General features: G+C 44.5%; 1 protein-coding gene across 1 annotated transcript in view; it reads right to left on the reverse strand.

Moving 5' to 3' along the window:
• Positions 1–27,523, reverse strand: part of LOC124265429 — a 130,714-nt gene that overhangs the window by 47,508 nt on the left and 55,683 nt on the right. The window contains exon 9 of the mRNA XM_046700225.1: positions 1,693–1,854. Within this exon, the coding sequence (XP_046556181.1) occupies positions 1,693–1,854 (162 nt within the window). The remainder of the gene's footprint in view (positions 1–1,692; positions 1,855–27,523) is intronic.

Raw genomic sequence — 27,523 nt, forward strand, 5'->3', positions numbered from 1 at the left:
TTTGCTACACCGATCAACTTCTCATTGACTGACTTCGGCTTATGTATACAAGATTGCTGTTGTTTGAATCTCATTGGACCAAATTTCCTTCTCGAGTCATCGTGAGTATTTATGAGACGAATTCGTGTAACCGGTATTCAAATGATTACAACTATAACAGGGAATGGTCGGGACCGACAGGTACTTCGAGTTATGCATAATATTCGAGACACCGGCATTCGACTCATCGGGATTTGACTGTACCTCTGTATTTTCAGAGGTGATGGGGTAGCCTAATGGTTAAAACGTTCACTCATCACGCCAAAGGCCCAGGTTCGATTCCCAACATGGGTACAGTGTGTGATGTCCATTTCTGGTGTCCCCTGCGTGATATTGCTATAATATTGCTAAAAGCAGCGTAAAACCCAACTAATTCACTCACTCACTCTGTACCTTCTGATATAGCAAATACTATAACAATACACCAATTTTCATGGCTTTATTTCTTGTTGTATTCAACTGTGCCAATTCATGTGTCAGTTAAGGACTAAACAAATGATGTTATTTTTTTCATGTGTAATCACTGAAAGACTTAACCATCAGTTTCATTTGTTCAGTAAGTTCTGAGATGAAGACATCTACATTGAACGTAGGACATATGATTGAAGACACATGACATTTGGTCAGATGAGCCAAAAATGTGTTGATTAACTTTTAAAGAAATATGCAGCATACACAGAAGAATTCAAAGGTCTGTGACGGTGATCAGTGCACAACAAAGTGCATCTAATAATCTTAGGATGTAAGTGATGTGTTGCTTCATAGTAATGAGCTGACACTAGTCATATAAACTGAAAGATTGAAATAAATGTTTCTTCAATACAACAAGTTTAGTTTATCTATGAATCAAAATTTAGAAGAATATCACAAAGGATACCTCAAAACCCTGTCCAAAAAGGTTTTAAGGGTATCATAATCTGTGTTATATATGCACAACATTTTTTATATCCACCTGCTAGAAATAAATGAAAATTATGAAGATCTAGATGATTCCAGATTATAGTTAAGATTTCATTTCTAAATTTAGCAATGTGCTCACCAATGAATTCTAAATGAAAAACTGTAATATAATTACAATGTCGTTGAACATAACACTGCAACATAATAATGTAGGTCAAGGAAAATACATTTTCAGACATTTCTAATATTAAGAAAACATGTTAAATTTAAATAATATTTTCTTTATTGAGAATAAGTTTCTTGAATATGTAAGACATATATATAATGGTTAGGATATATTTTTTCTCTTATCAACATTCATTTGATGATGAACAATTTTGTAACATTCAAGAACATGTTTGGTTCAATCATTCTCCAGAAAAAATCCTGGGATGGTACTGGTAGTTGGGAACAACAAATCTGCTGAAGTCTGACAGGTTTGCAATCCGAAAAGGATGAAGAATAACCCAAGCGCCTCACACGTTTGGAAGATGATCAACCCACAACAATGAGATGGTTTGTCATACATCATATCGACAAAGAAGTATAGCAATGATTCATTGCTATGAACATGATTGGAATAAACCAAACTGGAACCTCTGAATGAAGGCTCTGGACTTCTGCAAGTAACTCAGGCAACGTAAGTAAATTGTACAGTTGTTTTTATTAAGGACATACATATAATGTATATTTTTCAAATGGAAACATATTTACCAGTGGAAGGTATGAAAACATGAAGACTATCCTTCTTCTTCAAAATCTTCTTAAAGGTTTCCGAGAATTTCTGTCCGTTGTAGACCCAAACTGTCAAAGGACACCTACCAAGTTCATGGGTGATTATTGTGGTAGTCTTGCTGTGATGTAAGGCATTTTTCACTGAAAGAAATTGAAACCACATTAACGTAATCTTGAGACAAAATTCTCACAACTCACCTTCTTTAGTACATTTTCATATCAACAACTAAACAGGTATTTGCATTACATGCAAGAACATTTGCCATTTTTTCCTGAATGACCCCAAATTGTGCCTCAAGCCTCTTGTTAACAACCTTAACACTAAAGTTCACTGCCTCTAATTTCCTTTTCCATATCATAAATTCATGTCTGATTTTGGAAAATTTAACACAGTGTGAGATTATCATCTAATACAAGTGTTCACATGAGAGAATGAATCACAAGATCCACGAGACTTTTAAAATATCTACAGAAAAAGCCATAATGTGAAAATGGCAAACAAAAACTAATGGAATAAAGTAACTGTGCATTATTTGATGTTATGTCGTTTTGTATTGCCTAAAGATACTAACATGATATTTGTGGTGTTTCCTTAATCACTGTTGAACTGTTGATAGGATAATATTGAAATCTGTATGATTTGACACAAGGCGTTGTAACATTCCCTTGAAGAAATGTGGTGTCAAAAGTCAGTTCACAAATTCAGGATCATGAGGTGTGATTCACCCCATACCATAACTCCTCCTCCACCAAACTGGCGACATTAACACATCAGCATACCATTCACCTCGCTGTCAGTACACCCTTGCCCTACCATTTGAAATCTCGCCATTTGTAATCATCAGTGAACAAAACACTATCCCAATCTTGTCTCCTGTACCATAGATGCTGTCTGCACCAGGCAAGATGTGCCTGTCAGTGATTTTGAAGCAAAACTGGATGTATTTCAGGCCGTGGGGGGCGGATGTTATGCTCCTTCATGACAGGAATGTAAGACAGGAATGGTCTGAGCAGTGAAACTAGCAATCTGGAATCAATTTCTTAAATGGGTCAAATGTGGCTGTCTTGCTGCAGTGATGTAATGCATGGACAGATGGTCCAAGGCAAATCTCTCGTTTTCCCATTATGTTGAAAACATCTCCATAAAAATGAGATCATGTTTTGATGGACATCAAAATGTCTGGCCACTTCATTTTGGGCCATTACAGTCTCCAGCATACCCATGGTGTGGAGACGCTGATTTTCTGTAAGCCATGGCATGATTTACACAAAGTTTAGGTTGAAACTAACATGCTTTCCATAACATTCAGAGGCTAGAGAATAATTAACTGTTCTTAAATATTCAATATCAGCTGTGTGAACTTCAGGTGTTAACAAGAGTCATCAGAAGATGACATATCCCCCCAGCCCCCACATATTTGAAAGAACAAAGCATCGGAAAGTTCCTTAAAGTCCAGCTTGATTTTTTTAGACTACTAGTAAGTCCAAATCGTTTCCATGGGAATCATGAAAAATATAAATGACAAAAATCTGTAAATAGCAAAAGGCATCACCACAAGATCTGTCTCATATATCTGCCAAGTTCTGTTGAAAGATATTCAACGGTTTTCAAGTTGTGCTTCGGAAATGAAGCCCACACCTCCCTTTTGAGACTAAGACCGAAACGTTTTCATAGAAACCGGGAAAAATAAAAATGCCAAAAATCTGCAAATAGCAAAAGGCACCACTTTGGGACCTGCCTCACATATCTGTCAAGATCTGTCTCATATATCTGCCAAGTTCTGTTGAAAGATACTGAACGGTTTTCGAGTTGTGCTCCGGAAATGAAGCCCATCCCTTGCTTTAAGACTAAGTCCAAAACTTTTCCATGGAAAACGAGAAAAATAACAAAAATCTGAAAATAGTAAAAGGCACCACCTTGGGTCCTATCTAACAATTTTTTCTTGAAAAATATTGAATTTGTGCAAAACACAACATGACAAGGTAATACATGACAACAAACTTTTATTGACATACAAATGTTTGGCACAATATGGGGGCTGCCTCGGTTGCCTACTGTGTACCCTGTGGTTGTGGTGACCCGGGTAGAGAGAGGCCCTGGGGTCGTGTTGACCTGGGCCGGAAGATTGAAATGTCCTGGGGTCTTAGGGACCCGGACTTGTGTACGTGAGAGGGATATACCGGTCCTGGGGTCCGATAACCCGGACGATCCCTGCTTAAGTAATGCTCTTTGGGCGCCACAAGCCTTCCATGCTCTGAGTATGGAGTAGCTTGTGACGCCCAAACGAGGTTGGTACAACCGAGAGCCCCCAAAGAAATATAGGAAGTTTAAGTGGTAAGATAAAAAAAATATTAGCATAGTAGAATACGTGAGATGTGTCAGAAAAGTTGTAGATCTTTGACACAGGTATATACACTTCTATCAATTACTAAATAACTATAGAGTAAAATAACATATATTAAGTACGTGAACTTTGGTAGACATGGTGTGCTATAAACACAGGTATATACACATCCTATAACGAGTAATATAATTTCCATAGTAGAGTGTTTGAGCCTTGTTAGACATGATGCCGATACTGACACAAGTACAAGCACATCCTAAAAGACCACATGGCAATGTCTTAGTTAAGGTGTAATAACATGTCCGTCCTAGGACAATGGAGGAGCTGCTACTGTCCTTGCTACACGCACTGCTATGAGCGACACATAGACTTGTGGGCATTCCTTGAGGTAGCTTCTGAAGTCCTGATATACCTAGTAAAACAGACTGAATTCCGCCTTTCCATAGTCTTGATTAGATGGTCTTCAATGTTAACTGTGGCTGCCATAGTGGCCACCCCAATCCGGAATGAATGCCCCGAGTAATCCGCGGAACTAAATCCGGCTCTTGCAAGAACACGACCCAACCATGCCAGAAACACACTCCCGATCTACGAACAGCGGATCCTTATTGGAAGCACTGCACAGCATTCTTAAAGAGAACACAGGGGTTCAAAAATCCCATCACCCGACGCCCGGGACAAGTCAGTTTTCATTTCGGGCAATCAAATACTGGTATCTTACTTGTCCGTGGGCTACTAGATAATCTCTGCTTACGGTTTCAAACTGCAAATAAACTTGGATTTAATTTCATATCTGCTCAAAATGTAGCTATTAAATTTTGCAATGATAATAAAGTAGAGTTATCTTTCTTTGCCATTTATCACTTCTCTATAATAGTCCAGTAAACATTAACATCAAATACCATGTTGATTTATTCTTTCATAATTACATCAAGTAGTAGGGGGAATGGAGGTATGAGACCAAGTCCAACAAAAGCCTCTGCAAAGCCTTATTTCACAAATAAAGCTTTTGTCAGGCCCTTGATCCCACTACCATTACCCCTACTGCTTTTGAGTCCCCCAGTTAACTTCCAGGCCTATAAAAAGTTGAGACACTAGCGGGATACGAACCCCACATGTATACCTCACAGCCGCACCACTTAACCGACAGAGCTACCGGGGACATGGCTGAAGTGTGTCGGTTTAATGGGTCTATCCTGGGATTGCATCGCCCAAAGCTGGGCTGCGTCTAACGTGCCGCTATGACACTATTGTGCCGCTATGTCGCGTTGACCTCGATGAAACAGTTTAATGTGAATCGCCTATGATCTCTTTGGTGTTTGTAATAAAGGCTTGCTGGGCTTTTTTCACCCCTTGTTCTATGTACTTTTTTTTCTCATCCTCGCTGATGGCAGACTTACGAGACTTGGACCGAATCTCTTGTTTCATTTTGTTATATTTTTCGAGTTCAGAGAGGATTGAACGAAACTCCTCCTCCGAGATCTTGTTGTCAGTGAGTGCCGAGGAAATACGCTCACTTACCGTGTTCAGCTTTGCTTTGGCCAGAACCCTGATCTCGTCGTGTTTCAATGCCTTACGATGCAGTCTGCGTGATGCAAACTTAAGGACCAACCCTAACACCCCTGCCACCCCAGCTGTTATTTCAATGCCTAGCACTACGGGTGTAGCCACGATGGTAGCTAACAACCCAATACCTGCCGCTCCTAGCCCCATGCTGGTTGTCATAAGGGCAGTATCAGCCCCGTCCACGGCATTTAACGCTCTATGGTACTTCTTATATAGTGCTTTCCGCGTGTCGCGGTCTTGTTCTAGTTGGCGTTTTACATCACATAACTGTCTCAAGCGGAACCCGTCTACGGTTTCCAGTGTCTTAGCGACTTCCTCCATGACAGGGTACAAACCCATCCTGTTTTTCTATATTTGGTGAAATATTTTTTAATTGAGCTTCAGTTAATAGCTGATCAATGTACTTGAGACCTACAAAGTTTAGATAACTGTTTAGGAAGATACGGGAAAAGTCAATAGGTGCTATCTGGTCTATGCTAACATCTGACCCTCCTATTAAGGGGGTCATTAATTTCTGTTGGTGGTTTAATCGTATGACGATGCAGCAACACAGTGATGTGTATGAACGACTGTGTCGATGTAGTGTCACCCCGGGTAAAAGTTGCATGCTTGATGATTTACGAATATCGAAATTAAGTGAGATGTCAATGATAAGTGTGGAGCCTGGTTCCATAGTCATGGTATCGGGGGAGTCGGCCCTTAGCTCTGACTCCACGGATGAAACTAACTTGTTGCCTTTCCCATGTACTCGAGAAACTGTCATTTTATCATAACTTGGAATGAAAGATGTGAGCATGAAGCTGTTGTTCCTAATTCCGGTGACATATCCACGTTCGTTTCAAGAGATGTAAGGTGCGGCGAGGGTCAAGTTGACCAACCATTCGGGTTCCTTTAAGTCTACCATAGGCATCGGCCTATACACAAGGCCGTCAAAGTACAGGACGTACGCGGCTTGGGCCCGGCCGGGATGATCGAACCCTTCTACGTCTCCTATGTCGTTAATCGTGATGTTGGGGTGACGCCAAGACATTGCTATAATACTATTACGATATAGTTTCCAACTGGTTTTCTGATAATAGTTCAGGGGTTAATTTCACCCCCATAAAGTGTATGTTGTCAGGTAGGAAGATCTTGGTTAGTGATATCGTGTTTTCCACGATCACGGTGACTCCCCCCAGACTGGTTTTGGAGTCGACGCCCACCCGCACGTAAACGGTGCAAACGTGATACTGGTGTCGTTTCGCCCACCCGAGTTTGATCCCCTTCACGATTTCGACATCATCCCGCGATGGTTCCCCTAGGTAGACTTGGATGACCAGTGTTGAGTTCGCCGGTAGACTCTCCAGGATGTTGACCACGCCTTCGAATTCAGACACCAACTGCAATGTCACGTTTTGTATTCCCGGTTTACCCGATAGCATGTGGGCTGCCATACTGGCGACTGGACTGATGATTACACTATGTCTCTGAGTCGGGACGTAAGCCACGAGCAGGGTTCCGTTGTTCACGACTTTGTTTAGGTAGTTGTCTTTGTTATCCGTGAACACGTAGGGGGAGCCGAGCCTAATATTGAGAAACCAGTCGTCTTTATCGGGTAACAACACCCACTTGTCATCTTCGGTGAAGACGAGCGTATATGGTTTGTTTCGGGCGACGGTAGTGCTCTCAACATCGTCTAAGTCGAACAGTTTGCCCCCGAACGATGGGTATATTATCCATTTATCATCCCCGGTGTTGACTAGGGTGTACCGAGTGTTGACGGTCGCTCTTGAGGTATCTACTATATCACCTAGGGCTCCACTGGAGGGGACTTCAACGGCGCTTGTAAATGTTGTTTTCAGTTGCAAGGCGCATAATTTACCATCTACTCCGAGCCGCCGAACCGCGCGTGTGTCCCCGAGGTCGGATATCCCTACATTGACGCATTTTTTCACCCTGGGCCCTTGTGCGCTGGTCATTTTTTGTGAAGCGTTATGCTGAGGTATCCTGTATTCACGGGATTATGATTTATATCTAACAACGATATTATCAGCTCAGGTATGTTGCCCTGAGTTAACCTCTTATACTGCCGCGATGAAAACGACTCGGTTCTACCGTCGTTGTATTTCTCCGTTTTAACCGGCACTGCTCTCAGTATCGTGGAAGGGTGACCCCCTTGAATGTTGTACGTTGTGCTCACTTGGCTGAGATGAATGTACAGCTCTCGGTACGGTACTAGGTCGGGTAACTTCATGCCTGTGACGGTAGTTGTTGGTTTTATCTCGTCAGGCGATAGACCGAGTGTCCTCGCCAATGGTCGACCGAGCCTCAAGGAGTTTCTTCCGTTGTTGATTAACACCACTGTGCCGTTTGAGTCGTTCATCTTGAGTTCGGCTCCCAGGGGCTTGAAGACCTCGCTTAGCGCGCACACGCTGTAGTGACCGTCAGTTATCTGGCTGCGAGCCCCACTGACGAACAGCTTATTGTTGTTGGCGTTGATGTTAGTCCATTGTGGTAGGTAGGTGATATCGCACAGTGCGACTTCGAGTTGACCCGACATGTTATCGATCGCGTGCGTCAGCTGAACGGCCTCGCCGCTCGTTATTCCTGGCAGCGTTATGTACTTGTTAGAGTATATAAACTAATTATATAATAGTTTTAAAATGTACTCCCCGGGAATGTTTTACCCTAAACTGGACATAGATTTCTACCCCATGAAGATCGTAGTCGCTGATGGGATGTATTTCGACGCCCAGCTTTTAGAGGTGTTCAGCCTGTATAAGTTTTCGGTGACTAACGCTAAGGTAGTTCATGCTCGGTTCAACAACCCGATGCAGTTCTGGCAGAATCAACTCAACTTCGCCGTGTGGTGCGCTACAACGGGGTGTGGTGTGACATTGACCGACACTCAGCGTGGACCGCTGGGTCAGTCTGTGTTCATGTTTCACGTGTACTACCAGGTCAGGCGTATCCTTAAAGAGATCAGCGCCCCGCTCCCACAGGACAACGCATGGAACGCAGTAAACAACCAGTACGATAGACGGGCCTCCGAACGTATTTGCAACGAATTCGAACTAAACCCGAAGACGGATTGGTGTTTGCCGGGACCGAACCACGGGTTGGGTATCCCCATCGTTCACAACATGCACCTCGTGGATGCCAGCGAGAAGATGAAAGGATGGGGATACAAGTCGTATCATCACCTCACAACCAACGAGTGGGATGACCGTTACATGGCTTTCGACAACAGCAAGGATTACCGAGTCTGGAGGTTCGAGCAGGGGGCAGCGGATGACTGGAAAAAGTTTATGTTGGACACGTCGAAAGGGTTTACTCGTGCCGGGGTAATCAGGTTGAACGACTCGATTCGAACATACGTGTGGGCGCTGTTGGGTGCGCAGATGCAAACGCGTTCCAACATCCTTGGTAAGGGGACTGCTTACGACGCTCAGAAACAGTTCATTGTTAACGTTGAGGATGCTATCAATTCTCCAGTTGATCTCCCGAATGCTATCAAACGCTACCAAGACGTGTTGGAATACGCAAGGTCGAAAGTCAACTACGTCTTCGACGTGGGACTGTACATGGCCCCGAGTGATATGCAACTGAGAGTAAAAAAAGTGGTGGGATACAACAACGAAATAGTCATAGCCACGGCGGACCAAAAGTTGGGCGTCAACCCCGATGTTAACACCCCCCACGTCCACCAACCCACGACTGGTGAAACGGGTATAGTGGCACCACCCCCGGAGCCTAGGGCTCAACCAACACCCCCTGTGGGGTCACACACACCTGCACAGCCTGCACACGTTCAGGCGTCCAATCAGCAGCACATCGACCGTAAACAGCCCTGGTGGTTGGTGGGGTAGCTTTGGGACTTATTTGGTTCAAAATTCCTTAGCCGCTACGTACGCCAGACCCGCCACGGCGACAATGGCTGCCCACAGGTTTTGACTGAGCCAAGTGGCAGTTTTAGCCAGAGCGTTCAGCAGCCACGAGACGATGCTACCCAGGATGCTGGGTAGGGCTTCGGCAGCTTTACCAGCCAGTTTAGCCAGGGACTCCCCGAGTTTTTTTATCCAGTTACCCCCAGTGGGTGTTTGTGTGCCACTTCCGCCGGCAGGCGTGGGGGTACCACCTGTCAATGACACGACCAGGGTTGATATGATGAAGCCCAATGCAGTCAGAATGCTGGCGATGGTGATCCCTTGCTCCCGGAACAGTATCCGAATCCTGTCAGCGAGCGTGGTGTCCTGGTAGAGGACTCGATCAACGGTTTCCCGCGCACGGCTGACCTGGGATCGAAGCTGGTCTCGGAAGGAGGATGCCGTTTCCAGCCGGGCCTTCCTTTCCTCTTCCAAATTACGTATTCATTCCTCGATGGTGGCTTTCAGAGACTCGTCCTTCGTTTCACCGAGTTTGGCCTTTTCATGGGCGATGTGGTCGTCTATCGCGTCCAGTTTGGCCGTGTTGTTCAAGAGATGTCCGCGAATGGTTTGCATGGCCTTGTCCAGCCCCCGTAGTTCCCGAGCGGTAAATTCGAACCGGGTAAGGGTTTGTTATGGTAGGTGGCCAACAGCTTTTCAATGTTATCAGTCATGTCTTGATCCGATGTGGTGCCCCTGACGTCTTGCAGATCTTGAACGGCCTCCTTGGGAAGCTTAGGCCGTGCGCCCCCGTAATCTATGAAGCCTAGTTCATCGCGGATAAAGTCACCCCCATGGCGACTGCCGAGTGTTGATAAGGCAAGCGGTTCTCTCGTGCGCTTATTCATGAGATCGATCTCCGGGCGACCCCTCAGTCGCAGCGTGCCATTGCCATCAACAAAAAACTTGGAATAGTCTCGCCCCCACGGCTCGACGTAATTTTTATCCCCTTTTAAGCCATCATAAAACCCGTTGACAGCCTGCTTCACGAGTTCGTTGCCTTGCGAGAATGAAGTTTCATTCTCGAATGAGGTTTCATCCTCTCCGAATGCCTGGGCACTATCATCCCACATATCATCCATAGGTATGTATTCAGCCATTATTTAGTATTAAAACTTATATATTTCATTTATATAACAATGTATGGTAGAAAACTAGATCCTTTCAGAAGATCAAGAGAGCCTCTAGGCGTCAGAGCCGTGCGCCAGTCGGTGACCATCACCAACAATCCCAGCAAGATAGACCAGAACCAAACGCTGCTGGTTAGATTCCCAAACCTTGGCGAGAATGACCTCATTGTACCAGGCACGGTTCGACTGGCGTTCAACCTCACGCTGACCTCCGACAACGACAAACGTGAGCTAGTGCGGAACGTAGGTCGAGCCATCATCAAGAAAACCACCATCAAGATCAGCGGTAACGAGGTACTGAGCATCGACGACAGCAACGTGTTTCACTGCTACGGGGACCTCTGGAAAAGCGAGGGAGAACGCGTCAATGGCGTGTATCAAGGTATCAGCAAATCGACTTCGGTTTGCGCATGGGATAATGGCTTTACGGCAGACCAGTTAGACAAGATATCGGACAGTGAAAAGGCCATCACTGCCGTGCGGGAACCGGTTCTGCGTGCCTTCGACTTCGAAGTTGCTCACGGACACACCGCGCGTTTTACCAGGCAGCTGGGTGATAGGCTTGATGCGAAGCTAACGTTCAACGACTACAGCAAAGTAGTGCGTCACGCCGAACAGTGATCAGGCCAGTTACACCATAGACAACATCTCTCTGGAGTTCGACATGGTCACTAGCCCGGAGCTGGCCAGGCAGGTTCGAAGCCAGTACTCGGGGAAGGTGGCCATCCTGTACGATCGCATACTGAGGCATAGATCAGTCGTTCGGGATAAGAGCGACACTGTGTGGAATATCAACCTGAACGTGCCGGCGCGATCGATGAAAGGCATCCTGGTCATCCCCGTGGAGGATTACGAGCCGTTCCGGAGGGACAGCGAGAAGTTTTTCAACCCCGAGATTGAAAAGGTGGAAGTGACCATCGAGGGCGTGTCCAACTAGCTGTTCAGTCATGGTATGAGGGGCATACCAGCAGTGGGATGAGATAAAAAAGCTACCGGCCATCAAACAACACCCATACATAACCAAACACCTGGACCTATCCTCCGTGCATATCGGTGAGTACCTGACCACCAAGTACGCGCTATGGTTGGACATGCGATCCACGGATGACGATAAACTGCACGGTAGCGGTCGCCGCATAGACAACGGCAGCGAGGGGATAACAATCCAGATCACCAAGAAGGCTCAACCCGCGGGCAAGTTGAAATTATATCTGTACGTGATTATGGATGCGCAACTTAATATAGACAATGGGAGATTCGTGCAAGCCATCTATTGATTTGCCCCGCGACCCACACTGCGCCATAGTGTGTGGGCAGACTGGCTGTGGGAAGACCGTTTTCGTGTTGGATATGTTGGAGGGGTACTACAGGGATGTGTTTGATAACATCGTTATCATGTGCCCTACTCTGAGCATGAATAGAACGTACACGGAAAGACCTTGGGTGATAACGGACCGGGCGTACACAGAAGTCGATTCGGGACACGTCTGCAGGACTGGTTGAAAGCTCTTCACGGAAATTTAAAGGAGTCGACACTGTTCATACTGGACGATTGCAGCGTTAATCGCGAGATAACAAAAAAGAGAGACATGCTATCGTACCTGGCCTTCTCTGGCCGGCACGCAAATCACAGCGTCTGGGTGCTAACGCAGAAGTTCAACTCGGTGTTGAAAGACCTCAGGGAGCAGACGCGATGGGTGGCCTTAATTCACTGCAAGGATAGGGATTCGTTTGAGGAGTGTTTGAGAGAGAACGATGTGATGAGCAAACATGATAGGGAACGTGTGAAGAAACAGCTCGCTGAAACTAAACATGCTAAGCTCGTGCTCAAGACCGACCAACCAGTGGCCTATAGGGTGTTCTAGCTTAGCAAAAGCTTAGCAAATGCTTAGTAAATGCTTAGCGTTTAGCACTTATCAGTTATAGTTATAGTTATGGTTGTTTTTGAAGGGTTCGTCGTGTGCAACTTAACTTTCATTTCTCTGCGTTTCGCCTATACCGTATATTATATAGTTAAAACTAAAACTTGCTTGTTACATTATAAGATGGAGTGTGATGAACTGCTCGAACAACTGTTGGTGCCACAATCACCACAGGTGAGTGACGACAAGCGAGAGAAACTGGTGGCGTTGGCTGTTGGTGGCAAAGCCAAACATTACTTTGGAGACTACACTCCCGATAAAATTCACAAAATGTCAGCCGAAGAAATCGATAAGGTGTACGCTAGATACGAGGCTAGACTCGGAGCCGAGATGACGAAGATTATAGGATCGGCTATGACCCAGATATACACTGGTATTGCGTCATACTTCCTTCCCATCCCCCCGGAGCGCCGACTTTACCTGTGGGAAGACCTTGAGAAAGACCCTTTTATTGAACACGCCTTGAGCTCTATCAGCTGCGAGCTGTACCACAAATATGGTATGTTGTTAGCCCCGGTGACGGCGGCGATTATCACGGCAAAGCATTGTCAATTTGAGAGGAAAAATAATAATAATAGTATAGATGGATGCTGCACAGGAGGAGACCCAGACCCCTAGGGAGGTGAACCCACCTACAGTCACCAGGCAGAAGAATCCTAAGAGAGTAGCTGCCGGTAAAAAACGGTGGTGTAACCAACATAAAATTATCACGGTGAACCCGATTCGACTCTTGTTGGTTGTAGGCGTAACTGCTGCCGTGGCTATCTCATGGTTATATATACGGCACAGGGAGGGAAACCCTCCCCCGGAGAAACCCCAGCAATTAGAGGTCAACCCACATATGTTATAATTTAATATTTTATATCATATACATAATGTCTGAGGGGAAAACGTTCGTCAACGACGCATACCACGCCACCGTGGTCGCCAGTCTAGCCGTAGGGTACGTTCGGTTGACCAAAATGGTGCTTAAACAACCGACTATCAAGCTAGATTTCAACCTGCAGGATATGGGTATGCTCATAATGAACCTTGGTATGGCGATGGCCACAAAGGACATCCTAGTAAAACAAGGGATACTACCTGAAAATATTATGAAGTAAATATAGGATGGCTACATGATCGCCATGATGGTTGGTGGGGCTAGTAAATGCCCTGGCATTTTCGGGAGTAATTTCCTCTCGAAATTACAAGAGTCACACTTCGCTGAGATACAGGCAGAGAGGAAGCGACACGCGACCTTGCTATTGAGAAATTACAGGCTGCATATCCGGCACGCTAAAAAGCGTGTTCAGAGGATCGATTACATTAACGAACAACTCAGGCGTGAGAGCCATGCCGTTAAAACATTCCACGATCGTCGACGCGAGCGAGAGAATACTACCTACTAACAGGTAAACAGCTGGAACCACTCAATAAGCCCACACTCGCTCAGTACTACACACCATCCAAGGGGCAAATGGACCGTGAACCGGTCTTCATCGCGGTGGGTATAGCAGCGACTGCGTTGGTTGCAAAACAATTAGACTAAATACTCATATAAGTATGCTAAAGATGAGACCTGCTCCGTACAGATGCGAATACATACTTATGGGGAAGAAAGAAGCCTGTGGTAGGAGATGCAGGACTGAGGGGTACTGTTGTTTCCACATGGGAAGTCCTAACTACACGTGTTGTGTGTGGTATAGGGGTTAAAGGGCACTACTGCCTATGTAAAGCTCACGGGGCGAACGTAGTCAGACATCACCTCATCTATGAGAATAAAAAGGCCTACATAAAAGAACGTAGGCACCTTCTTAGGATAGACCCCCAATTAGAGACTGTGCACACCTAGGTATAACTATGTTTGTGGAAATTGAGCCCAGGGAAAGTATACCCGCCATCGAATCTCTGGTCAAAAACATACTCAAAGATGAACTGAACTTATGGGGACACTTCAGATTTCAGGTCATATTGGAAGTGGTATGGATTAATGAGGGTGTTAAGTATACTCTCCCCTTCACATGTGGGCGGGATATCACGACTCAATACCAGATAAATTGTTTTACAAGTATACAGGAATACCTGCACAACTTCACGGAATACTATATCCATCAGTGTAAGTGCTGGATCGAAACGGCCCATCTAAGTATAGAGATATAACCCTCTGAGCGCCTCACTATTTTTCTACCTTTACGGCGGCCTAATTAGAGATATTCTTAGGTGTGTATACAACTATGACTACTATTCGTGAGCTCAAGCAGATCGCGAGACAGAGGGGTGTAATTGGTTATTCTCGAATGACCAAACCAGCATTGTTGAGATTACTTAACATACAAGCCCCTCCTACGGTAAAACAATTAAAAGTCCAAGCAAAACAGCTTGGGCTCACGGGTTATTCCAACCTGGGGAGAGCCGGGTTAGTCGCATTGTTATCACATGCCCCCGTAGCAAACCCTCCCACTGTAAAACAATTAAAAGCTGAGGTACGCAATTTGGGTTTAGGTGGTTATTCCCGTATGAGGAAACCACAGCTTGTAGAACTATTACGGCAGAATAGAGCTATTGACCTACAGTTCATACCCACTAAGCACGCTGTAGGTAACTATTTGAGAGGCTGGCGCATGCATGTTGATAGGAACATAGACATTACAGATATCAAGCCTCTGATAGCTGATAAAGTCAACCAGGAACTAAACAATCTGGGAAGTATAAAGTTTCAAATCATAGTGAAAATGTCACTCGATAAACAGGCTGGGGCTGGGGTCACTGAGTACGTTCAGCCTTACTTCCGAGGTAGGCAAGAAGTCGTCACGCATACAAAGACCATAGGCGCATCAATCGATACCAGTTTTCAGCAGATACGAGAATACCTAGAACGCTACACACACTTGGGGTCCGGGTGGGCTGTAGATAAAATCGATAATGTCTATCTAGACATAGCTAACTACGTGCCGTTCAGAGGCGGGTCATACCTAGACTTGCCCCCCTACTATAAGAAAAAACAGGCCATGGTCAACGTCAAGAATAGAGGAGACAATTGCTTGAGGGTAGCTATCAGGTCAGCCTTGTTTTCAGTTGGCACTCATTTAGACAGGCTTTCTAGCTATCCCCAAGACGATGGGCTCAACTGGGATGGTATGGATGAACCCACCCCCATATCCCAGATAACTAAAATAGAAAAACAGAATGATATAGCTATAAACGTCTTTGGGCACGAAGGTAACACAACAATAGTGCACAGGGTCAGTCCGTTGGGGGAACAGGGGGGAAACCCCCCACACCGCGTTATCAATATATTCATGATCCAGCGAGGTGACAAGTACCACTACGCGTGGATAAAACACTTTAGCAGGCTGTTGTATGACCAATCGGCACACAGAGAAAAGAGCCACTTCTGCGAACGGTGCCTACATGGCTTCACACGAGCTGATTTATTAGAATCCCACCGGGAGGATTGCCAAGGTGTGGGGCAGACGGCCATACGAGTCGACATGCCTAAGGAAGGTGACAATATCCTAAAATTCGGCAACCACAAGAACCAAATGTCTGTGCCTTATGTCATATACGACGACTTTGAAGCCTTGGTCAAACCTGTTGATATTGGGGGGATCCCCAATACTCTATCCACAGGCGAGAGCTTCACACAGAAAATACAGGAGCATGAGGCTTGTGGGTTTGGATACATTGTCGTCCGATGTGATGGGGAAACGAAAGCTCCCATAGTGTATAGGGGTCCCGACGCGGCTGAAAAGTTTCTTAAGTGTTTGCAGGAGGAAGAAAAAATTATTAGGAATGCACTGTATACAGTCGCTCCCATGCGTATGACCAAAGCCGACCGGCTAGCTCACGCCTGTAGCACTAATTGTCACGTGTGCGACTCACCACTGAACGGTGATTCAGTGAGAGATCACTGCCACGTAACCGTAAGAAAGTATAGACGGCGGCTCACAGCTGCGTGTAACCTCAAGCTTAGAATCACCCTAAGACAATAAACATCCCGTGGTCTTTCACAACTTGAGAGGGGCAATGACTCTTTCACTTAATCATGCAGGCCATCGCAAAATCGATGGCAACCTGATGCGCATCCCCAACAACATGGAGAGATACATATCCTTCAGCTTAAGCGGCCTGAGGTTCATCGACTCGGTTCAGTTCCTCCTGTCGTCACTCGACAGTCTGGTCAAGGCCAACGATACCTTCCCAAACACCGATCGATACACCGAAGCCGAGACTAGACCCCTGCTGATGAGGAAGGGTGTGTACCCCTATGAGTACATGGATGGTTGGGCCAAGTTCGCCGAGACCAGACTACCCCCCATCAGAGAATTTTACAGCAATCTGACAGACTCGGCAATATCCCAAGACGATTACTCACACGCTATTAACGTATGGAATAAACTGGGCTGTAAGAATCTGGGTGACTATCACGACCTGTACTTGAGGACAGATGTACTGCTGTTAGCCGACATGTTTGAGGCGGTATTTCCATGGCAACCGAAGATACGCAAAAGCAAATAATCAATACGTGAAGGGCTACGACCCGAGCAAGCCAACCAATCACATTCTCTACCTCGATGCCAACAACCTGTACGGCTGGGCCATGAGCCAGTATCTACCCACAGGGGGATTCGAATGGGAATCGCACGAGGTCGATGTTATGAGCATCGAGCCAGAGTCGAACAAAGGTTATATCCTCGAGGTTGACTTGGAATACCCCAAGGCATTACACACATCACACAACAGCTACCCCCTGGCCCCCGAACGTATGAGGGTTAACCCAGACCGGATGTCTGAGTACCAACATAACTTGTTAGGTGGGCGGGTGGCAGAGCGTTGAAAAACTCGTGCCCAACTTAATGAATAAGACCAAATTACATCGTTCACTATCGCAACCTACAGCTGTACCTGTCGTTGGGTATGAGGCTGACCAAAATACACAGGGTGCTCGTGTTCAACCAGAGCCCCTGGATGGAGCCATACATCAGAATGAACACAGACCTCCGAAAGCTTGCTACCAGTGACTTTGAGAAAAATCTCTACAAGCTCATGAACAACCCGGTGTTTGGTAAGACTATGGAGAACCTGAGGAAACGCGTGACCGTGAAGCTGGTTAGGTCGAATGAGGAAGACAAGCTCAGGAGACTGATAGCCAGCCCAGCATTCAACCGTAGCAAGATATTCATCGATGACCCAGTTGCCCTACACATGAAGAAAAGCCGCATCAAATTCAATCGGCCTGTTTACGTGGGGATGAGCATCCTCGATTTATCCCTAAAACACCTGATGTTGGCGACTTTTACTACAACGAAGCTGAAAAACAAATACGACGACAGGTGTGAAGTGCTGTACACTGACACGGATTCCTGCTGACGGAGATTCAACCGAGGACGTGTAATGAGGACATGAAAAACGCCTCGATTTGTACAACACCAGCGACTACCCCAAGGACCATGCCATACACAGCACGGTAAATAAAAAGGTCCTAGGTAAGATGAAGGACGAGTGTGCTGGCACGCCCATAGGTTTTAGGCCTAAGATGTACTCCATCCTGAAGGCCGACAATGGTGAGATCCGAAAGGCGAAGGGTGTTAAGAAGTACGTGGTGAAACAACACATCAAACACGCCAGATTCAAGGAAGCCCTGTTCAAGACCCGTACCTTCAGGCATAAAATGAACACGCTTAGAAGTGATGGGCATAGGATATACGGACTGACTATAAACAAGACGTCCCTGTCGCCGATGGACACTAAACGTTGGATAGCTGTTGATGGGATTAACACTTACGCGTACGGGCATGAGAAAATTGAACCAAGGACATAGATGTACATGTAATTACCATACCCTGTCGGGGCGACATGTCAAGGAACCAGAGAAAGTTTGAGGCTATTTACTATAGCCCGCGTGGGTACTGGAAAGGAGCTAGCGTTGTAGATAAGCTGGCTAAAATGGCGCGAGTACCCCCGGAGGAGGACAAAGCGTGGCTTGAAAAACAAGCCCTGTGGCAGATCTATTTACCGGCACCACGCTACGTGCCTAGAAGGAAGTTTGGTATTACCATACCCAATAGCGTTCACCAGGCCGACCTCCTATTCCTACCCCACAACAAGAGGTACAAGTATGCCTTAACCGTCGTGGACGTGGCCAGTCACTACAAGGAAGCCGAACCCTTGACCGCGAAAGACTCGGTCCAGGTTGCCCGCGGATTCGAATGTATATACAAACGTAGTCCGCTGACGTGGCCAACAGAGCTGCAAGTTGACCCCGGGCGGGAGTTCATGGGTGCCGTGTCACACCTGCTGGATAAACACGACAACAAGGTCAGGCGTGGCACGGCCGGAGCCCATCGTAGTCAAGCCATAGTTGAGAGATTCAATAGGACTTTGGCTGAGCGCTTATTCGGCCATCAGTATGCGAGAGAGATGGCCAACCCGGGAAAACGATCGACTGAATGGGTTGCACCGCTACCTAAGGTGGTGTCTGCCATAAACCATGAAATCACCCGGCTCACTGATAAGAAACCGGCAGACGCTATCAAACTAAAATCAATAGTGGCAGAGTCGGCTGCTCCATTGAGTGGGAAGGAGAAACAGATACCAGATAGGGCCCTAGTTAGGTATCTATACCAGCCGGGGGAACACGAGGGTGATAGCCGTAAGCGAGCCACCGATCCTATATGGTCAGTCAAAACTTACAACATAGATAAAATGGACATGAAAGCCGACGCGCCGAACTTGTACTACTTGAAGGACGGGCCAGGTAGAGAGTTTGTTAGAGCGGAATTATTGATCGTGCCGTACGGCACAATGTTACCTCCTGCCAACGTTGCATAGTGCCACGTGTTAACCAGGGGACTCAAAAGCAGTAGAGGTAATGGCAGTGGGATCAAGGGCCTGACAAAAGCTTTATTTGTGAAATTAGGCTTTGCAGAGGCTTTTGTTGGACTTGGTCTCATACCCCCATTCCCCCTACTACTCATCATCATGATTATGTCATAAAAATCAGGGCAAGTGGAAAAATAGCCAGGACAAGTTACTTTCTTAAAGTCACTTGCCCTGTGGCAAGTGGCTTTTAAAAAGATTTTTGAACCCCTGGAACAATCTGGACAAAGCAGAATACGGACATGTTATGGTGTTGGTTGTGAAAAGTGAAATAGAAATACCCCGCCGGAAGGGGTCGGTCTTGGACACTTTTAAGGTAATGGCACATTTCTTAATGTGGTGATCGAATCGAATGTCATCCATGGTGATGTTCACGTTGGGATCAAAGTCCCCCAGCACATGTAAATTCTCCTCATCGAAGGAATCCGAAGAAAGCTGTGAGACTCCATCACAAGATCATTATATGGACCAAATACACCAGTCCTGAGCTGCCTGATGATGCTGAGCAGCATGTGGTAAGTAATGGGGAGTCTCTTCCTCTGGTCCGGTGTTTGCTCTCGTTTGTAGCCTCTTAGTAAGGTTTGAATCCGGTTCAGTGCACCTGTTGATATGTTGTAAAATACTGTCCTGATGCCTTCTTGTAGATACGTGAAACGGATACCTGCCAGGTACGTTTTAACTGTGTCACGTTTGAGTTTAAGGGCACCGAGGCAGTGAGCTATGAAGTACTGAAGGTAGACTTCATTCATAGGTGGCAGCGCGCTGCTACCCCCCAGTGTGGAGAACAAACTGAACCTCAATCATGAACTTGAGATAACACTGGAAACCTGTAGAATATGCTGTTCTTGTGTGTTGGCTGATTGCTGCTGATCCCAACGTGAACAAGGTATCCAGATATCTGTTCAGGTCCACATTATTTGTGAGCTGGGCGGGCAGGGTGTTGGATGAACATCCGCGTGTGGTGCTAGGGCTCGGAATTTCCGCAACTGCAAATAGTCTGGTAGGATGGGTACAGCATTCAAGTCCCGTGGAAGTTTTGTGATGAAAGCAAGACATGTGTTTTTTGTATTCATCAGACATGCTACTATTGCTAGTTAAATAAAAAGTTTGGTTCCAAGTTGAAATATGGTGCAAATAGTACTCTTGAGCACTGTACAAAGTGCTTGTGGAAAAGGTTGCTAAAATGTCAGAAGGTCATAATGGGAGAGTTGAATATTTAAAGTTTGAGGTTATTAACTTTATCCAAGTGTGTTTCTCTATTTCATGAAATATTTTATTAAAGGAAAACCCCAAAATATATTTTTTTAAATTAAAAAAACATATATATTGAACACTCCCTCTCTCAAAATGGCAGCTAGCAGACAAATTTAAGCAGATGTAGGTTTTGTGCATTTTGTAAGTATATTATTGCTTCATTTCATCACCTCAATGTAAATCAAGTTATTAAAGAACAGTTATGTATGAAACAAAAAAAGAGATGTTTATTTTTGTTTGGTGAGACTGTCAGTAAGGGAGCAGTCCTTATTTCAAAATGCAGTATGTCAATATCAGATTATGATTTATCAATTTCTTATTATTACGCTTGAAGTTTTTCTTCTAAAAGCAGAGTTCTTTGAAAACAGATAAGAATATAATGAAATGATGGGGAGAAAACACTATTTTCTGCTTCAAACTCTCTCAATTAAATCCCTTGAAACAATTTTCAAGTCATCAGATCTAATAACTTTCTAAAATGATTATAATCTTTGAAAAAAAGATATACAAATAAATGTGGGGAGAATATTTTTTATCAGCACGATAGAAGACATGGTGTCCATATTAAGCTTGATTGACTTTGGGGATAACAAGAAGGTGTTGATTCCCTGATCTGAGAGATCTAGATGGTGCATAATCCTGAAGAAAATCTGAGAGTTAGACTGGAGCCTTGTTAGTCATGCACTGGTATGCGAGACATAATAGTTTGAAGGAGATTATTTGTTTCACAGGCAGCCAATGAAGGTCCTTTAGAGTTGGTGTGATGTGCTTTTTTCTGGTGATCTGGGAGGTAATGCGAGCAGCTAAATTCTGTATGCATTGGAGTTGGTCAGTGACACAAGATGGAGATCCGGCCAAAAGGCTGTTACACTAGTCCATACGAGATGTGACTAGGCTGAGACAGAGAGTTTTTGAGGCATCTTTGGTAAGAACGGTCTGGCCTTGATGATATTGTGGAGATGGGAGTAGCAAGTTATAGTAAAATACTTGACGTGTACTGTCATACTTAGATCTTGATCGATGACAACACCCAGATCCTTGACAGTGGAAGAAAGAGGAATGGTTGCTCCACAGACACACACACGAGTAATGTCACACTGCTTGCGTTTTCCAGCCTGTCCCAGAAGAGAATGGACTCTGTTTTCTCTTAATTTAATTTCAAGGCATGTGATGACATCCATGAATATCTTCTGGCAACAGTCTGATGTCTGACAGAGAGACGCTCTATAGCTGACTCTGTGTTTGATGAAATTACTTCCACAGCTGCGTCATCTCGTGAAGTGGTCAAGATTAAGGTTTGCTACAACAGAGCCAAGTGGAACAGTGTAGAGTGTGAAGAGGATGGGACCAAGCACTGATCCTGAGGACCTCGCGATTCAAGCCTAGATGCGGTTGACACAGACTCACCACCAACAACGGTTTGAGTCCTGTCTTGTAGATAAGATGCCAGCCAGGATAAAGCTGAACCCAAGTTCTGTATCAAGTCTTTTGAGGAGTCTCTGGTGATCAATCGTGGTCCAAAGGCACTGCTTAGGCCAAGTAATGTGAGCAGGGCCCGCGTGTCCTGTGTCAATACCACATCGTAGGTCATTCGGGATCTTCAGCAGCAGAGTCTCTGCATGCTTTAGTGTGATCTGCAGGCTGATAGGAACACCTCATAGAGGTTATGCCAGGAAAGGTGGCCCATGAGACGACTGGAGACTGCAGCGCTCAATGAGTTTGGATATAAATGCTAAGTTTGAAACAGGCCCAGCTTTTGGATCCTCCTAATCAAGGCTTGATTTCTTCAGATGTGGCCTAGCTAGAGCTGACTTGAGTACACTTGGGACATAACCAGATGAAGTAGAAGAGTTAATAATCATAACTAATGTTGGTAAATATCAGCTTAAACTATCAATATGAGTAAGAGGTATGTCATCAAACATTTTAGGAGGAATATCAGCTTCATCCACAGCAGAGAAGACATCTAAATCTTGTCATGAATGTTCTTGGATCTTTTGGTAGAAATAATCCGAAAAATGTCTGTGCTATTACTTCATTGTCATCAGATGTCGGAAGTGTCGATTCAAAGTGTTTACTCAAGATACTGAACAAAAGTTTGAACAGCAACTTTGGACTTGACTCGTTGGCTTTCCAATCTTAGAACTCAGGATGTTGATTTGTCTGATGACCGTTGTTGATGGGATTTTTGGCTATGAAATATACATTTAGCGATGAATCTCCAGGAAAGATTGTTTTCCATCTGCGCTCTGCTTTCCTCTTGTCTTGTTTTCAGCTTGTCGAACTTCAGGTGTGAAGTCCCAAGCAGATGTTTTAGTGACTGGTATGACTCTGTCCTTAACTGGTGCATGTTTGTCTATATAGCAGCTCAGACAGAACTCTATTGTATAGCAGAACGAGACACTCAGCATCAGATGGTGGCTCAAGTATAAGGTCTGAGTTTAGCGAATTGTCTTTAAAAGTATCCACATCCAGGAAGCGCATGTTCCTACAGCGAGTAATCTTCACATTTGGACTGGGTATTGAGAGGTCCAAGCTCACAAAGATATGGAATGGTCAGAGAGCTGTAGATCCTATACAGGTACAAAACTGACACACGCATCTGAATCCCGGGTAACTATCCAGTCCAGAGTGTGTCCACCTCTGTGGCTTGCCTCGGACACAAGTTGAACTTCAAGAAGATTAATTATTCATTTAGTGTCATGGTTATCCTCGTGTCAAAATGGAAATTGAAGTCGCCTGCAATGATAATAGCTACTTCATCAACTTATCCAATCTGTGCCGAGACGGTGCCGAGCAGTAATTGCTGCCAGTGGTGGCCATACAAAGAACTGACTTTGACGCCATCTTGTGGAATCAAGCAAACAGAAACACAACAGTAAAGGCTTTGTCTATAGACGTTTGAATTTTCACCCTTTTACCATTGGGATTACATGAAATAATAGCTCTTAAACTAATGCAAGAAATTCCTCTAAAAAATGGCTTGTGCGTTTCTTTTATTTAAAGAGTATATTTCTGGGTCACGGTTTCATGTAAAGACCTCTTCTATAGTTGATAAACAGGGTAAAAAGTATATTCCTTTTTCATATTGTACTAGTTCTATACAAAATATATGCCTTGTGAAGAAATGGGGGTTTTATTCATCATTACAACTTTTAGAGCTAAAACTGACTCTTTAATGTAAATTTAAGACTAAAATCAAACTAAAAAGATCTGGTGACTTACAGCATATGAGAAATAAGGAACAATTACATGTTTTGTTAGTAATTGTTAGTAAACATTCCCTCTGGATTATGGTTGCCTTATTCCTGTGGATTCCACAGATACATACAGAATGGAAATGAAAATTTTAACTAAGTCATAGCTATCCCTAGTGGTATGCTTAAAAGAGTTACGCAGTTATCTCCCTTAGGCTAGCTGTGACGTCACAACGTAGTTGTTGAAAACCTCTCATGATGTTTCTGAAGAAAACTAACATCTTCTGCATCTCCTCTTCGGGAGGTTGGCATGGGCACTAGATCCCATAATCCAGAGGTAAGTTTACTAACAATTACTAACAATACATGTAATTGTTCCTAATTATAGGCGTAAACATTCCCTCTGGATTATGGTTGCCAGAATCACACATAAGGAAGGAGGGTTTATGCAGATGATGAATACAGCAATACCACTAATTATCCCGTTATAGTCTATGACATAACAATTAGGATAACTATGACTTAAGTGATGAAATGTAATATATATATGGATTACCTAGATCATTCCCTGGATATTTCAGTATTACCTAAAGGGAAGGATCATCCTTGTGAGGGAGAAATATCTGGTGTTTGGAGAAGACTGTGACGTCACTTCCGGTCCCAGACGTCATATTCGGTTCTGTAATAGTCCACTGACTGAGTCTCATTTAAACCGGTTTCTGTGACGTCACTTCCCGTTTGATTACGTCACTACCGGTTCATTGACGTCACTTCCGGTTCATTGACGTCACTTCTGGTTCACTGACGTCACTTCCGGTTCATGACGTCACTTCTGGTTTGTGACTCCAAGTCTTCTTGTGGATTATTTAACTGGAGTAATAAACTGCAGCGGATATAATAATTCCACTTACTGGTGATAAACATTAGTAGATACGGTTCTTCCAAGATCCTCATCCTTCCGTTTACTGTTAACCTGTTTCCTCCCTCACAGTCCAAAGACAGTGAACCACTGCTGAGTTTGGATATATATATATGCACCCCTCCCCCCCCCCCACCCTTCTTTTTCCCCTTCAAGGGAAAAACAAGAGGAGGAGAGGCGCTGTCTGTAGGCTCTCTAAGGATGGAATGAGTTTCGCAAAAGCAAATTGGTGTGGGGATTAGAGATCTTCCACCGGCATGCAGCAACAATCTGATCTATTGAAATGGATCCCCAAGCTGCAAGTGACGACGTCCAGGCCCTGGTCTCATGCAGGGAAAACTATTCTTCACTAAGTTGGGGTCAAAATCCTGGTAAACAAAAAATGATTGTCTTCCTAAGCTAAGACAATATAATATTCAATCAAGAACTCCAAATCAACAATTGTCTTGCATGAGATAATAAAACAAAACAAACAAACAAACAGCAGCAACTATGTCTGATATTGAGAGCATGCTGGATATACCTTCTCAGAGCTTCGAATAGGGCATAGGAGTCTAGTTCTGTCTGATCTATAGGCAGAGGTAGGGAATACTTCTGGTATTCTGGAACTGGAAGCTGTAGCAATGACAAGTAGAAAACCCACCTTTTATGGAGAAAAATTGACAATGAATTTTCTACATAGGTTTGGAAGACTTCTGGAGAGACTACAGAATTAGACATAAAGCCAACTTGGGGAAGATTGTAGGACTAGGAGCTGAAAAAAAATAAATAATAATAAATAAATAAATTCTTAACTGGAATGAACTAATCGGCTTGTAGAGCAAGCTGTTAGAACCACTGCTAGTCCTTGTATATCTCAAACAGAAGCGATTGCTGATCTGTAGTCCACCATAGTACTGTGTTTCAGTGTCTTAACGTCACTGAGAAAAAGTAGAAATCCGCTAAGAATCGTTGAGATAGCCCTGAATCTGAATTCCCCCTCAACATAAAAAATTGTAGGAGCGATATCATAACAATGAAAAATGTCCAGAAATTATTGAAACAATTTCCTCATTAGATTGTTCTGGAAGATTCGTATCTCCAGTCAAGAGGTGAGATGGTACTATAGCTGCCGAATGGTCGAACACAATCACTCGAGTGTGATTGGCATCAGAAAACTGCCTGAAAAAACGACATCCAAAGAGGAGTGGGCAAGCATCCTTCGTGAGCTGACATGACCACCATGGAATCTTGATGAATTGCCATATAATCCTCAAAACCTGGGTGAGGAAGCTACCCGATTTCCAAGACAAGGCAACTGCCGTATGAAAAGATATCGATCTAGAATGCACGGTAGAAAACCTAAAACTCCCTAGGACTAAGAGTAATGTGACGTAAATATGAACGAAATCTTTGGATAATTTTGAGGTTAGGTGTGAGAAATCCCTATCAATTTGAAGCACTGGCGAGGAAAAAACAACCCCATCCTCTCAAGGTTGACATGGGCTTGTCTATCCATACCCCTAGCCAAGGATGCTAAGCCTTCGTATTTGCAATATCGTGACTACTTAGTCCAGCTACTTTGTACAGTGAACGCAGACACAAAATCACGGAACAATTTCCCACATAAAACGCTTACAGCCCATCTCCAATGGCGCGTCATATTTTTCAAAGAACATACCTTGATAGAAAAAGATATTACAATTCAATGCGCAGTTGATTAAACCCATGATTAAACTCATGTCCCACCGTAACACTCTAAAACCTAACACGATGTTTACGGCGTCCATTTACAATGTATTAGCTCTCGGCCAATCAGCGTCATTCATTCTGCAGTAAATACTATTTATCAACCAATGAAATAATTCGTTACATTTTAGCTTACACAAGGTCTAAGCTGGTTCCCAAGCTGGTTTCTGGCTCCCTTTGCGTTCGCGAACTTGCGCCACCTTGCGTATATTGCGATAAGCGAGATGGGGCCCAGCGTAACACATGGTCGCAAAGCATGGCAGAAGTTGGTAGACCAAACGGAAGATGCCATTAGCGTGTTTAGGGAGATGAGGGTGATGAAAAAGTAAACTAACGACGGAATACACCTTCCAAGATCCGTCAGAAAGCAGAGGGATAATAGACACTTGTTAGAACAATAAATGTGCCCTATAACACGCCTTTTCCAGGTACAAGGCACATGCTCAAGGTGTTGACATGTTACCTTTTATTACCCCTGAAAATCCATGCTGCCAAGAGGCGCGAGAAAATTGAATAGCCACATGAATTATCCCACCAGGTACCCATGTACCCTGCTTGGTTATATCGAGGCAATTTGAATAGCCTGTATTCAGTGACTGGATATCAGTCTTGTTTCCAACCTAACGGTATATCGCCCGTGCCTCCCGTTGAGGGCTCAGCTGACAGTGCATTCTGGCAAGAAAATGCACGTGTCATCCCCTTATCTGATTCATTCACCTGGTCGTCACCTGGTCCGACTCGTGCTACCTGAACTGCTGTCGCCTCGTGGGACAGCAGATTGATTTTGGACCGTGGCCTCGAATATAGCCGTGGTGTTTCTAATTCAGTAATAGTAATAATAATAATATTACTGAAAAGTTATATATCGCGAAATCCAACCACAAGTGGATGCTCAAGCGCTACAAGTGAGGTTTGAGTTAATAGTACAATGAAAGAGATGCGTTGAAAGATGTGATCTGAACGCAATAAAACATGGAAACAGT

The sequence above is a fragment of the Haliotis rubra genome, unplaced genomic scaffold, assembly GCF_003918875.1.
Source record: "Haliotis rubra isolate DU_JTF1 unplaced genomic scaffold, ASM391887v1 Scf1212, whole genome shotgun sequence".
Taxonomy (NCBI): Eukaryota; Metazoa; Mollusca; class Gastropoda; order Lepetellida; family Haliotidae; genus Haliotis; species Haliotis rubra.